This window comes from Cynara cardunculus (assembly GCF_001531365.2).
Source record: "Cynara cardunculus var. scolymus isolate 2C chromosome LG 10, CcrdV1, whole genome shotgun sequence".
Lineage (NCBI taxonomy): Eukaryota > Viridiplantae > Streptophyta > Magnoliopsida > Asterales > Asteraceae > Cynara > Cynara cardunculus.
This window is the reverse complement of record NC_037537.1, coordinates 23,500,129-23,513,635: the sequence shown is the minus strand read 5'-3', so window position 1 is coordinate 23,513,635 and position 13,507 is coordinate 23,500,129. Positions and strand designations below refer to the sequence as shown.

The following is a 13,507-nucleotide window of genomic DNA, read 5'->3' as shown; positions in this document are numbered from 1 at the left end:
ATATATATATATATATATATATATATATATATATATATAGAGAGAGAGAGAGAGAGAGAGAGAGAGAAAGTGGGTTCCTTTATATATATATATATAGAGAGAGAGAGAGAGAGAGAGAGAAAGTGGGTTCCTTTAGGAAATGCCATTTTTCTATGAGAAATATAACATTACATAATATATGTGAAGGTACCCTTGTATTGTGTGAAGATGTGTACAAATGACTGGGTTCACATAGTAAAGATACAAATTCAGGTCCTATAACTTTCATCGCATTCACAAAATAAAAAGTAACATTTACACTGTAACACTTCATGATCCATATTCGCATATAACCATATATTTCATATATCAAAAAATACAAATAGTACACATTCGGTCCCAACAAGTACAAGAAGTTATACTACAAAATTTACAACCAAATTTTTCCATAACACTCTTGTACATAACTTCCATATATAACAAGTATTCCAAAACCAACAAATATCATGCTCTTATTCATAATTCATGCAAACATAAAATACACAAACATAAATGCCCCTTCACCACTGCTCACGTGATCCCAATTCTATTAAATTTTGCTTTTATAAATGTTGATTCAGATAAACAAAGATTAGCAGGTTGAAAATAAAACCTAGATCTAATACTTTTGCTTAATTGTTTTTTATTTTGTTTTGTTTGTTCAGATACCGACAAGGACACAAATAAATTTCATGCACTGTGGTTAACCGCTTTAACTTCAATTTTGTTTTGCTCATTTGGATACTGATAACAACACATATACACTTTCTGCAACGTAACTATTATGCACAGACTTCTTTTCAGATTTCCATCGCTTTTGCATTTGGTAAAGCTTCTTTTCTTGTCTTCGATATTGCTTGCATCCTTTTAAAGTCTTCGTTTGTTTTGTTTCTATTGATACAATGAAAACCGACCATCAACTTTTATTTACTTTATTTTCAAGAACGTAGTTTAACACAAATATTTGACTAACAACTAACAATCAAATACTTAAATGATTTTTACTATAAAAAAAAGTACAATAAAGCTTATATCCAAAATCATCGGTTTTTTTGTAAGCTGCCAGTTTAGGTGCATCGACTAATTTCCGGACAATCGAATGGTTAGAGTCATCGTAAATGAACCTCTGTGACCACAAGAGCTTTGACAACCACAAAATTCGAACCCGTGGTAGATTGACATTTTACTATTAAAAAATTATATATATTTTTTATTGTTTTACAACAAAATAAACTGAAGTAAGTAATATGTAAGGGTAGAAGATTAGACATTATGCCTAACTACTTATTGTTGTGCCTAACTATGTATTGTTGTGCCTAACTATTTATAATGTTAGGATATCATTTAGGTTCTAGGATTTAAATGTTTTTTTTATTAACCTAGATATTCAACCTGCTATGTGAACTGACTAATCTTAAGATGATTATCTGTTTTGCGGGTAGTATGAAGTCACCGTATTTGAACCTCCGTGACCACAAGGAGATTTTTGTTTCTTTTGGATTTGAACCTGAGATCTTCAAGCACTTTTAACATTTTGTAGCTCATGCTCAAACCAATCAAGCATCATGATTTAAATGTTTAGGTAGTCTTAGGGACCGTTTACCACATGCTTACTCGAGTAAGCACTTACCAAGTTATATTATCTTACCGAATAAATATGACAATGACTAAGAATCTTACCCGGTAAAAGCGAGACAAAGACCTAGAGTCTTACCCGGTAAGTGAGGACAATGACTCTTACCATGGTAAGAGCGAGGCAAAGCCATTTTTGTTGACTAAAATCTTACCTAGTAAGTAAATGATAGTGTTGTATTTTACCGTTAAATGCATACCGGATAAATGTTTGGTAAACGGCCCCTTAGACCTATCTAATAATTTCATTGTATTTTTCTGAATAATTATTTGTATTTGTATAAAAATTACAAAGTTTATTGAGCAAGAGTAACATTAATAATATTTAATATTTTTCTTTTATTTTTGGATTATAACCGGATCTATAAACACATGGTAGTCATCCGTTTTACCAAACATTTATCCGGTAAATGCTTACTGGTAATATTCAACACTATTGTTTGTCTTACCGGGTAAGATTTTAGTTCATAAGAATGACATCGTATTCAACAATTTACCCAATTAGCGCTAATTGGATAAGAGTCGTTACCCTTGTTTACCTACCGGGTAAGACTCTATGTCCTTCACGTCGTTGTTACTGGGTAAGATTCTCGCTTTTTGTCATGTTTATCCACTAAAAAACAATTTTATTTTTAATTATAGAGAGAGAATGTTTCCACGTCATAATGAAAAATTAGACATTTACTTTTGGACGTGGACACTTATTTTATGACAAACGAAAATAGTAACCTAAACACTAATTTTGAGACGGATGTAGTATATTCTTTGTACATTTTTGCCCGATTGAAATTACCAATTTTTTTAAATATTTAAGAGCATCTCTAACAGATTCTCAAAAATAGAGAATCAAAATTTAAAATTTCCAAAAAATATGTTCATCTTCAACTACTTCTTTATTTTGGAGATTACAATATGAATTAAATTATTAAAATATTTAATGCATTTAATAAAATATTATTTTTCTCTCATATATTTAATTTCAAGGAATTTCATTAGTGGAAATAATAAAAAATAATCACTTGGGTAACTAATTATTTGGGAGAAATTCAAAAAAACCCAACAAAATATCCTATTTTGAATAATTAAGTCCCTGAATAATTTTTTTTGAACGAAAAAACCATTAAAATTTCTCATTTTGAATGGTTAAGTTACTAAACTATTTTTTGGATGAAAAAACTATTAAATTTTCTTATTTTGAATGATTAAGGGTTCATTACCAAACGTTTATCCAGATAAATGTTTACCAAGTCATATTACTGTATCGGATATGGCGAGGACCAAAAATCTTATCTAGTAAGAGCGAAAAGCAATGATCAAGGGTCTTACCCGGTAAGTGAATGCGATGACTCTTACCACGGTTAGTGTGCACCGGGGTAAGCGGCCCCTAAGTCCCTGAACATTTTTTCAATAAAATAAATCATCAAACTTTTAAAAATTGGTTTTTACATCATTTAAAAAAAATCTGTAATCGGTTAGAAATGTCTTTAAAGTAAAACTACCTATAACTCCCTAAAAATATATCAAAAAGAGAGATCAATTACATGGGCCAACAATGTGATAGCCGATATGAAGAACGAACGAAGTGACAAGGGGGGAGTGATATCGTTGTTTGCGAGGGATTTGAAGGGCATAGGGTTTGGAAACTATAAAACTGACTTAAGTTTATTTTTTTACTTTAACATCATTCTAGTCGGTTACAGATAGTTTTTTTTTGTTAAAAAAATGTAGGTAACCAATTTTTAGAAGTTTGATGGTTTATTGTTACAAAAAAATGTTCAGGAACTTAATCATTTAAAATGAGAAAATTTAATTATCTTTCATTCAAAAAAATAGTTTAAAGATTTAATTAACCATTCAATGAGAAAGTTTAATGAATTTTCATAATAAAAAAATAATTTAGGGACTTAATCATTCAAAATTGTATAATTTATTGGGTTTTTATTAGGGATGAGCATAGGCGGGTACCCGCCCTATTTGACAGAAACATGAATCGGAACCGGCGGGAACTGGTTCCGGTTCCGGGTACCCGTTTCCTAAACTATTAAAATTTTGTTATTTAGAAATAAAAATTAAAACATTGCCAACACACTAAATAAATAAACAAGAATACAAATTATACRGAATAATGGATACAAATATTGTTTAACGATTACAAACCATAATAGACTAATAATAAATGTTGAAAGTTTAACGATTACATACTATAATTGTAAATGTTCAAGGTTTAACGATTATGAGTCGATGAAGACGGTCCGTGAGAGGCCTCAGGCTTGAGAGTATGAGTCGATGAGGCGGGACCAAAAATCTAATCTAGAGTTCTAAGTTCTTGACTTAATTTAAATTTAGTATTAAAAAAGATTAATTATTATTTTTAATTGAAAAATACCGGGTACTCGGTCTCGGCAGGTAATGGTTCCAAAAAATTGAGAACCAAAATCATTCTCAATCGGTTCCGTATTTTAGGAACCGGAACCACTCATATCGGTTCCGGTTCAGGAACCGACAGTTCCAAGGCAGTTTCGATTCCGCAAGTGTTTACCCGGTTCCATTGCTCACCCCTAGTTTTTGTATACTTTTAGAAGTTATCCAATATTTAAAGAAAATCCCAAAATTCTCATTTTAGACTTTAGAGAATCATTTGGAGATTCTAATATAAATAATTTTGATTTGGACTACATGTCTACATTTGCAGACTTCTTCGTGGCGGGAAAATGGGTCCACGCGAGGGCTGATCACTATCGGATCCCTTCCCGGATATGGGCCGGCTAAAATGGATATATATTAGTAATGGATTTCTTTCTTCCATAAGTTGATCAGAACTCTGCTGAAACAGAGTTGCCCTGTTTTTTCGAAGACGATCAGACGCAGAGACAGAGGATTCTTCGTTCTATGGATATGTCGTCAGAAAATGATGAACACAGAATTATGGAAGGTTGGCTGTATCTTATTCGGTCTAATAAATTTGGATTTCAGTACTCACGGAAGCGGTACTACGTTCTTCAAAATCACGATCTCAAAAGCTTCTGTTCCGTCTCACATTCCCTCCATAAGGTCTGATTTCGAGTTATCGTTATCCAGGTTTTTGTGTTTCTGTGTGCTTTGAGAGTTCTGTTTTCAAAATGGATTATCGGAGGGGAGAACAAATTGAAATGCTCTCCTTGCCTTGTTTTAGTAGGAGAGAGTAAGAGATGAATCAGTTAAGAAGCATATAATCAATTATGTGTATCCATGAATGTTGGATCATTATGCTAATTTCTATGTGGTTTTGCTTTTTGTTGATCTTCTCATTAATTTGGTTTTTCCTCCAATATTGAGAACGAAAAAGAACTAGTCAATAGTTGCTAAAGTTCTTTGAGAGTTTCTTTTTGCATTTACATAAACAATTGAATGATTGATTTTCATAATTGTTAACTCAGAATCTCCTGAAGTTGTGTTGTTGCAACCAGTACGCAACACAGGGAGTATTTTTCTATTTATCGTGGGATATATTTGCTTTATGTTTCTTCCGTTTCTAGGTGAAACGATCCCTCCTTTTTTTGTTTGCTACACGGTCAGAGCCATTATGTTGCCCATGGACAAGACTGGCTTGCCATGAATTATTGTTGGTATGGTGTTCAATTCCAGAATTATTAACGTTGGTACAAATTTATCATATATGTTGAGAAACTGTAGAGTGGTAAATGAATACGGATACATATGTATTCGCTGTTAGTTGTTTGAATTCCAATCGTTCAAACCGTGAGAAACTACAAGAATATATAATAAAAACTGATTATTGATGAGAGATTGAAATTGGAAAATAAACAAACCTAGGAACGAATATTCAGTGTTAATTAAAACCTAAATTTCTAACTCCACTCTTTATATTGACCTTATAATTTCTTAGTATCAACTGAAAATTTGGTGGTAAACATTATTATTGTTGAATATATGGTAGTTAAAATTCGGTTCTCGCACAGTATTCATGAACTATGACAAATTCAGACATTTGCTTAAGTTAAGTTATATTAAGTCCCCGAACCTAAGGGACCCAAACTCTGTTTGTGATTCGTCTGATTCACCAACTGCCTTCCCTATTTAATTGAATTGTTCAAATATGTTTATTTGTTGATTTGTTAGCTCATGTTGTTTAACTCATTGATTTTTGTTATAGGGAGGGTACTGATTTCATGTTTACCTTCTCTAGTTCCATTCTAAATCAAGAGGAATTTGGTTTCTTGTTCTAGGGTCCTGTTAGAAGTGCAGTTGTAAATTCCTGCATTTGTGTAATGGACAATGGGAGAAAGAACATTCGAGGAAAGGTATTTAGTATTTTATGTATGATCAATGTATTTCACCTTAGAATGTTGAGCATGGAACAATGCTATTCATATTTTAAAACTGTTGATTCATTCACATCCTTGTACATTTCTTATGGGTTTCATTGTTACCCAACGCCAACTAGTTCTGGAATTGAAGTCTTGACTCTTGTCAGTCTAGTTTGCTACACCTTGCAGATTGTTTCACATTGATGTCTAATTGCAGGTCTTCTTTATTTTCACACTTTCCGGAATTTCTAGCACCAGTGGTTGTCTGAAGGTAAATAAAATCCATAACTTTGTTTCTGAAAAGCATACATATGCTAAAATCCTAATTGTTAGTCGATAGTTAGGAGCAAGAAATCCTGAAGAAGCTGCAAGATGGGTCGAAGCCTTCCAGAAATTATCTCTAAAGGTGCAAACTGCTTAACATTAAAAACTTGCAACTAATCATTATGGCAAATGACTAACGTCTTCCATTAAATATAGATGAACCAAAATCCAGAAGATATTTTGGATTGTGATAAATATGAACAACAGCATTCAAGGTAAACTAATAAAAAGAATAGCTTCATGACTACACCCAATTGTTTTCTGTTGCAATTTCACTAGCTTTGACTGTTCCATTGGCAAGTGATATTTTGTTAGTATGCTTTGATTATTGAAGTATCCCAGTAATATTAGCATCGTTTCATGCCATTTCAGGTCAAACAATTCTGGTAGAGTACATGATACAAACTCTGTTGATTACCACCTCTCTTTAGCCTCAATTACAGATCCCAAAACTGCTGACCTATCATCTTACTGGACAATCTTTGGCTGTCACAATGGTAAACATAAAAAATTCCAAATTGTTTCTCATAATCTCTAAGTTTTCATGCTTAGAAGTCTGGTTCTTGCTTCAGGTCTCAGGTTATTTAAAGAGGCAAGAAATCAAGAACATCAAAAAAAGGTTGGTCTGCATGTTGAATTTCTATTAGCCCCCCAACCCCACAAAAACACACCCCCTTAAGGTTCAATTATCTGTGTAGCAGAGGAATGGTTATCCTGCACTAGCAGCGATGAGTGTGATCGATGGAGCCCCAGAGGCCATTTTCCAGATACTCATGTCTTTTGGTTCTTCAAGATCAGAGTAAGTGCGGGGTGTTTTTGTATCCTTCAGGTTTTGGTCTTTATTTTCGTACAGCATTTGACAGTCTGAATAACTTTGACTCATCAATTATCAATCTTGTTCAACCTTTTGGAGACCACTAAATGAATCAGCTCCTTACATTTGGTCTGCCGAGAACAATGCTTTTCTTTGAACGTTTATATCATTTCTCTCCCTCCATTTTGTGGGTTTCTATCTTTGTTTCTACGTGCATCAAGTATAATCAATGATGTATGATAAATAGATTTTCAAACCAGCCAACTCAATCGAAGCGTGATTATTGATGTATAATGCCTTGCAGGTGGGACTTCTGTTTCCAGAAGGGTAGTGTGATTGAAATTATAGATGGTCACACTGATATTGTTCATAAGCTTCTGAGTGATGATTGGTTACCTAGGTACGGTTCATACCTCTAGTTTTTTGTAGTCTTTCTCTAGTTCTGATGGTCCATATATGGCCGCAATCAATTTATTGCCCTTTATAAATACTTTCCAGGGGTATGAAACGAAGAGATTTATTGTTGCAGCGCTGCTGGAGGAGGGAGGACAATGGAACATACAGTATGGAATTATTTGTTCAAACACCCCCACTTACTCTCCTTGATAATTTCTGCTCAAGTTCTTTACCAGAAATAACGCCTTTTTCCTTGCTTTTTTTGCAGCTATTCTTTACCATTCTGTACTTAACAAAAAATGTCCCCCGCAGAAAAGCTACATCCGTGCCTGCCTTAAAAGTAATGTATGATGAAAATTGACAGTAAACAACTTTATTGTGGTTTATCCTAACAAAGTTTCTTATATAACTTGACATCCTCGATGACTCTAGACTCATGCGAAAGAAACATATGGGAATACCTGAAAGACATGTCTGATTCTTTTTTCAGGTGGAGGGTATGTGATATCACCTGTGTATCAAAGTAAACAGTCAGTTGTGAGACACATGCTTGATATTGATTGGAAACTTTGGAATTCCTATCTACAAAAATCTTCTGCTCAATCTCTCTCGGTTCACATGCTTGGGAGACTTGCTGGTTTGCCTCTTTACATGATTATTGTGTTTTTGTTTTAATCATACTGCTACCTTATTTTTACGAATCAATGTTTCCATCTATATATATGTAGCTTTGAGAGAATTCTTCAAAACAAACTTACGCAATTACTTATCTGAGTTCTCGTTGCAAGAGCCAAAGAGAAAGGATTTGCTGCATCAAAGTGAAACTTCCATGAGGATTGCAGCTCAAAGAAATGAAAATGGAGACTCTAAGGAGGATGCGGAATGCACATTGTTGGAAGTTTCTTCAGATCGCTTGGGACTTGTAGAGATGGATGATGAATCAGATGAATACTTTGATCTTCCAGAACCCTTTGTTGATGATCAATCAGAAAGTAGCTGTGCTGCTGGCTTTCCTCCTGAAATTTACTCTCAGGTGTTAGTGGTAGTACATGATTTTTCTGTCAAAACTAATCGTGATCACATGACGGGACATGATAGAACAAAAACTTCTTGTCTCACATTTGGTGCGACATTTAGACTGAGACAGAACATAGGTGGAACAAAAATAAGGGACATGTGACAAAATTGGTAGATTACTAAACTACCAATTTTAAATTAAAACCCTAAAACCTTGCACAATTATTTCATCCCACCTACCTCACTCTAATCCAACCAGTCATGTCATGTCCTCTCCAATCCCATCTGCGTACCAAACCCAAAAGAACATACAAAGAAATACCTACACTGCTAATTTTCTCTGGTCTTGAATTTTCAGGATACATGTTACGACAAGTCTTGCACACCACCTTCTAACATTTTGATGAATAAGTTGAACGAATATACGGGCAAGTCCACTTTGGCAACTTTAGAGTGTATTCTATATTAGTCACATGAGTTAGCTTTAGATTATGTTCCTATACTGCAGTTCATAGAAAGGGATGTGCAAACTTAGAGGAGATGGCTTGGGAAAATGGTGTCTCATGTAACTACATACTCACTCTTCCTAAAGATCCAACTGGCAATCTTCCTAACAGTTGGTCAGTTCCAGAACCTTCTTTGTTTCAAATTCGGGGAGAAACTTATTTTCAAAACCGTAAGAAGGTTACTCTTCCGCTACATCATTTTTTTCTTGGAAATGCCAATTATTCTATTCACTAATTTCACCTACCATGTAGGCTTTTTACGTGATTTTTGTTATTTATTTCCATGTTTGTTTTTCCAGATTACGGCCAAAAGCACATTGATGCAAACTGTTGCTGTGGACTGGCTGAGATCAGATAAGCGGGAAGATCATCTTGCTGCCAGGCCGGGCAGCATAGTTCAGGTTGGCCTAGCATTTCTTATACTTGTCCATATGATCTGGAAAAAGTTCATGATATTTGTTCTGCAGAATTTTGCAGCTGACGGCCGCCCAGAATTCTTCTTCATTGTTAACTTTCAGGTAATTCTATCTGATTATAAACTAGAGATAGCAATGGCTGTGTGGCGGGTCAGATTAACGGCCTGCTTTAATGAGCTTAAGGGGACTTGGCTCATTCGGTGAGCTATACATGATTGTTTGGTAGTTGCTTAATAATATAGAAAATGTCTTATTCAGTAAGCTTCTAGGGAGGAGCTTTATGCAAAAAGCCATATTTTTTCCAAACCTACCCCTTCCAATTAAAAATACGCTCCTTCCATCTATGATCTATAAAAAACTCTCTCAAACAAAAACCTTCTCAATCTATACAGAATTACAAACAGATTAATCCACAATACAACTTTATCGATACAGTACAGTACTTAATGAAAAACCAAACAAACAGCCACTCCCCCATAGGCATGGCAACGGGGCGGGGATGGGGCGGGTTTTGTAATCCCCGGCCCCGGCCCCGGTTTGTAATACCGTCCCCCGGGCCCGGCCCCGGTCCCTGGCGGGTACGGGGATTATCATCTCGTCCCCGGTCAAATTCTAGCAATCCCCGGTCAAAACCCGGTAAACCCCGGTCAAAACCCGGTAAAAAGTATGCTTTAGTTTGATTATACCGGGGATCCCCGGCCCCGACCCCGGCCCCGTTTTGAGTAACATTCCCCGTCCCCGTCCCCGGTTTGAGTCTACCGGGGATCCCCGGCCCCGTTCGGGTCGGGTGAACCGGGTTCCCCGCCGGGTCAGGGAAAATCACCATCCTTACTCCCCCACAGTGAACAAGGGACGCTCAAAATGGACCTTGGTCTAATTAGGTTGGGTTCGCTTCTTGGACCACAACGCCCCTTTTCTCCTTCACCTTATATATTTTTCTACTTTGTTGCAAAAAGACAGCTTTCCACACAAAAGCATATATAGCATAAATCTTTTGTTTATAACATAAAATAATGAATCCATCAAAGGATTGGATTTTTTTCACAAATACATCATAAAGACAAAACTTTATATCAACATCAAAATAATTCCTTGCATGTATTTTTTCGATAAACACTTATCGAAACTAGTTAAGGATTGTTCTTTTAGGAAGAAAATCATGGAAAAGAGTCGGTCTTCAATTAAATGTTTGCAGAATCAAAATTAACATTGCTTTTTTCAGTTCTTCTTTTTCATAATATTTTATTATAGGGTTTGACATTCTATGTATCATATTGTGCTTTTGATTGAAATTACATCCAAATTCCTTGAAATCCACCTAGACTAAACTCAAACCCCCTCTACTCAATACATGTTGGAACCTCCATTCTCTCCACAAAGAACTGTTCTGGAGAGTAATTTAACAGGGTTCCACGTATTCTTACGTGGTATAAGAGTTAAACCATTTTAGGGACTTTATTCACAGGGGCATAGATGTGTCAGGAACTCTATTCACGAGACACAGATGTACCCGTCTAGGCCCCTCACATCTAGCACACATATGTGTCAGGGAATAAGACGATAAATGGGTTTACTTTTGTATTTTGGGCTTCAAACCATGACAAATTGAATGTAAATTTGGTATATTCTTATAAAAATTATCAACCCTTTTAACCATTGGTAAATTTTCCTTGGCAATTTCAAACATAAACTTCAAAATTCATGGGGTTAAATGGGCTATTTTGTTTTAAGTTGGTTAATTTTGTCACCTCTAGGAGAGCAATTGGCCTTAGCAAGAGGGCAAAGAGAAAGAGTGGTCTGAACTCAACTTATTTACTGTGATTTTTGTGATCAATCAGGTTCCAGGTTCAACGACTTATAATGTTGCTTCTTACTATATGACAAGTACTCCTGTGAAAGATCTGCCCTTGCTAGAGAAATTTATAGAAGGAGATGATGCTTTCAGAAATTCAAGGTTTAAGCTCTTACCTCATATAACTAAGGTGAGTCGAGTTGCTTTTATGTGAACATACACTCCTTACTCGAATCATGGAAGACTCCACTAGTACAAAATGAGGCATTTTACACGGTTTTAAGGAAAAAAGTGTAAGAAGTTGACACATGTTTCTAATAGAAACATTTTTACACGGTTGGATGTAAAAACCTTGTAGAAGGTCTATGAACATTTTTAACGGTTGACTAAGCAGAATCGTGTAAAAGCCTGTAACCTTTTTGCATGGTTTGTTATCGTGTAAAAAAGTTGTCGGGACATTTAATATTGATGGACCTAAAAGGAGCTTAACCATAGCACCTGCGGTCCATTGGGCGGAACTACTTGAAAATGTATGCTGGTGCAGTTTCATATACATATATTTCTTTTTCAAATTTGGTTGTTTATAGCAAACGGGTTATTCATATCTCCCTGCCATTTTAGAAGTTCAATTCCAAGGGATACAAATTGTATCTTAAAAAATATCGTGTTCTGATTGTTGATTCGGATTGCCAACTCTACACCAGGGACCATGGATTCTCAAGCAAAGCGCAAGCCGAGCCAGCCTTGTAGGTCATATGCTTAAAGTTAACTATATCCGTGGGAAGAACTACATTGAGGTAAATTAACTAGGCCGTTTGGTCAGTTTTTCATTAAGTCTTGTATGGATAAAGTTGTCTCTGTGGATTAATATGTCTTTATAGAATATAGATTGATAAGGCTTTTGTTCGGGAGAGTTTTTCCTAGATGGAAGGAGCATGTTATTTATAATTAGGAGGGCAGGTTTGGAAAAAAATTGGCATTCTACATAAAGCTCCTGTAGAAGTTTACTGAATAAGGCACTTTCTATATCATTAAACCACTATTACCAAACAATCATGTATAATTGACCAAATAAGTTGTGAGTCATTGTTGCTTAAAAATCTAAGATCGGGCTGGGACTTCATAGAGTTGTTTGCATACCGTCATTTACCTGAAATGGCCTTGGATGGCAACTAAACAAATAGAAAAATGATAACCAAAATTACACAAAAGAAACTCATCTAATCTTCCTTAATTTTGTTACCTGAATCTGTAAACGTCTTTTTTTCTATTGATCTCATTAGATGGCTCTTATTTTAGTTCCCTCCTTTGTAAAATTGAGATTCAGTAAGACACTTTGGAATTGTAAAATTAAGATTCGGTAAGACACTTTGGACCAATTTTGAGAATAGAAGTGGCAAAATTTTGAGTTTGTGCGCAATTTATCTGTATTTATATGGCTGCTTTCTTAAGTTATGCCCTTCAAATCTTACCGCTATGTTATTTTAGATTGACATCGATGTTGGATCATCTACACTTGCAAGGGGGTTAGCTACCACAGCTTTGAGTTGTTTCAGTAACTTGATATCTGAAACCGCGTTTGTGATACAGGTATACCCCTCTATCCTTTATGCTAAGATATATGAAACCCTTTTTGATCTCCATGCTTTAAGAGGGGAAATTCCTACACACACACACATATAATGAAAACCACTTCAATTTATAAAAACCGTAAAACTACTCTCATCCATCATTAATCTTATGAAAAAAATTTCATGAAATTGTTAATTTTGTGAAATTATTTCATATAATACTTTTTTGATAAAGTTGTTTCATATGTGGTTATGAAATTGTTTCATATACCTACTTAATGAAATTTTAATGAAACTGTTTCATGTATTTTTTTAAAATTAAAATAATGAAGATGATAATATCCATGATTAACACCCTCCACAATAAAAATGGTTAATCAACCTCTTATAATTACAAAAAAAAATGAACAAAATGAAAAATTATGATTGGTTGAATGAGGTTTTTACAAATTGAGTGGTTTTTATTTGAACTCACCCCTATAGGGGTGAGTTCAAATAAAAACCACTCAATTTGTAAAAACCGTGAAAACCTCATTCAATCAATCATAATTTTTCATTTTGTTCATTTTTTTGTAATTATAAGAGGTTGATTAACCATTTTTATTGTGGAGGGTGTTAATCATGGATATTATCATCTTCATTATTTTAATTTTAGAGAAATACATGAAACAGTTTCATTAAAATTTCATTAAGTAGTATATGAAACAATTTCAT

The 13,507-nt window shown here is 34.6% G+C and overlaps 1 protein-coding gene across 1 annotated transcript in view; it reads left to right on the top strand.

The window, feature by feature from the left end:
* The first annotated feature begins 4,539 nt into the window (after nucleotides 1-4,539).
* LOC112520137 (protein ENHANCED DISEASE RESISTANCE 2-like) overlaps nucleotides 4,540-13,507 on the top strand; it is an 11,068-nt gene continuing 2,100 nt past the window's right edge. The window contains exons 1-20 of the mRNA XM_025128437.1: nucleotides 4,540-4,701; nucleotides 5,877-5,951; nucleotides 6,175-6,228; nucleotides 6,298-6,363; nucleotides 6,438-6,496; nucleotides 6,654-6,778; nucleotides 6,854-6,900; nucleotides 6,983-7,080; nucleotides 7,400-7,495; nucleotides 7,594-7,658; nucleotides 7,760-7,831; nucleotides 7,982-8,128; nucleotides 8,220-8,524; nucleotides 8,867-8,936; nucleotides 9,017-9,192; nucleotides 9,314-9,415; nucleotides 9,482-9,532; nucleotides 11,269-11,412; nucleotides 11,927-12,019; nucleotides 12,711-12,812. Coding sequence (XP_024984205.1) covers nucleotides 4,540-4,701; nucleotides 5,877-5,951; nucleotides 6,175-6,228; nucleotides 6,298-6,363; nucleotides 6,438-6,496; nucleotides 6,654-6,778; nucleotides 6,854-6,900; nucleotides 6,983-7,080; nucleotides 7,400-7,495; nucleotides 7,594-7,658; nucleotides 7,760-7,831; nucleotides 7,982-8,128; nucleotides 8,220-8,524; nucleotides 8,867-8,936; nucleotides 9,017-9,192; nucleotides 9,314-9,415; nucleotides 9,482-9,532; nucleotides 11,269-11,412; nucleotides 11,927-12,019; nucleotides 12,711-12,812 — 2,109 coding nt within the window. The remainder of the gene's footprint in view (nucleotides 4,702-5,876; nucleotides 5,952-6,174; nucleotides 6,229-6,297; nucleotides 6,364-6,437; nucleotides 6,497-6,653; nucleotides 6,779-6,853; nucleotides 6,901-6,982; nucleotides 7,081-7,399; nucleotides 7,496-7,593; nucleotides 7,659-7,759; nucleotides 7,832-7,981; nucleotides 8,129-8,219; nucleotides 8,525-8,866; nucleotides 8,937-9,016; nucleotides 9,193-9,313; nucleotides 9,416-9,481; nucleotides 9,533-11,268; nucleotides 11,413-11,926; nucleotides 12,020-12,710; nucleotides 12,813-13,507) is intronic.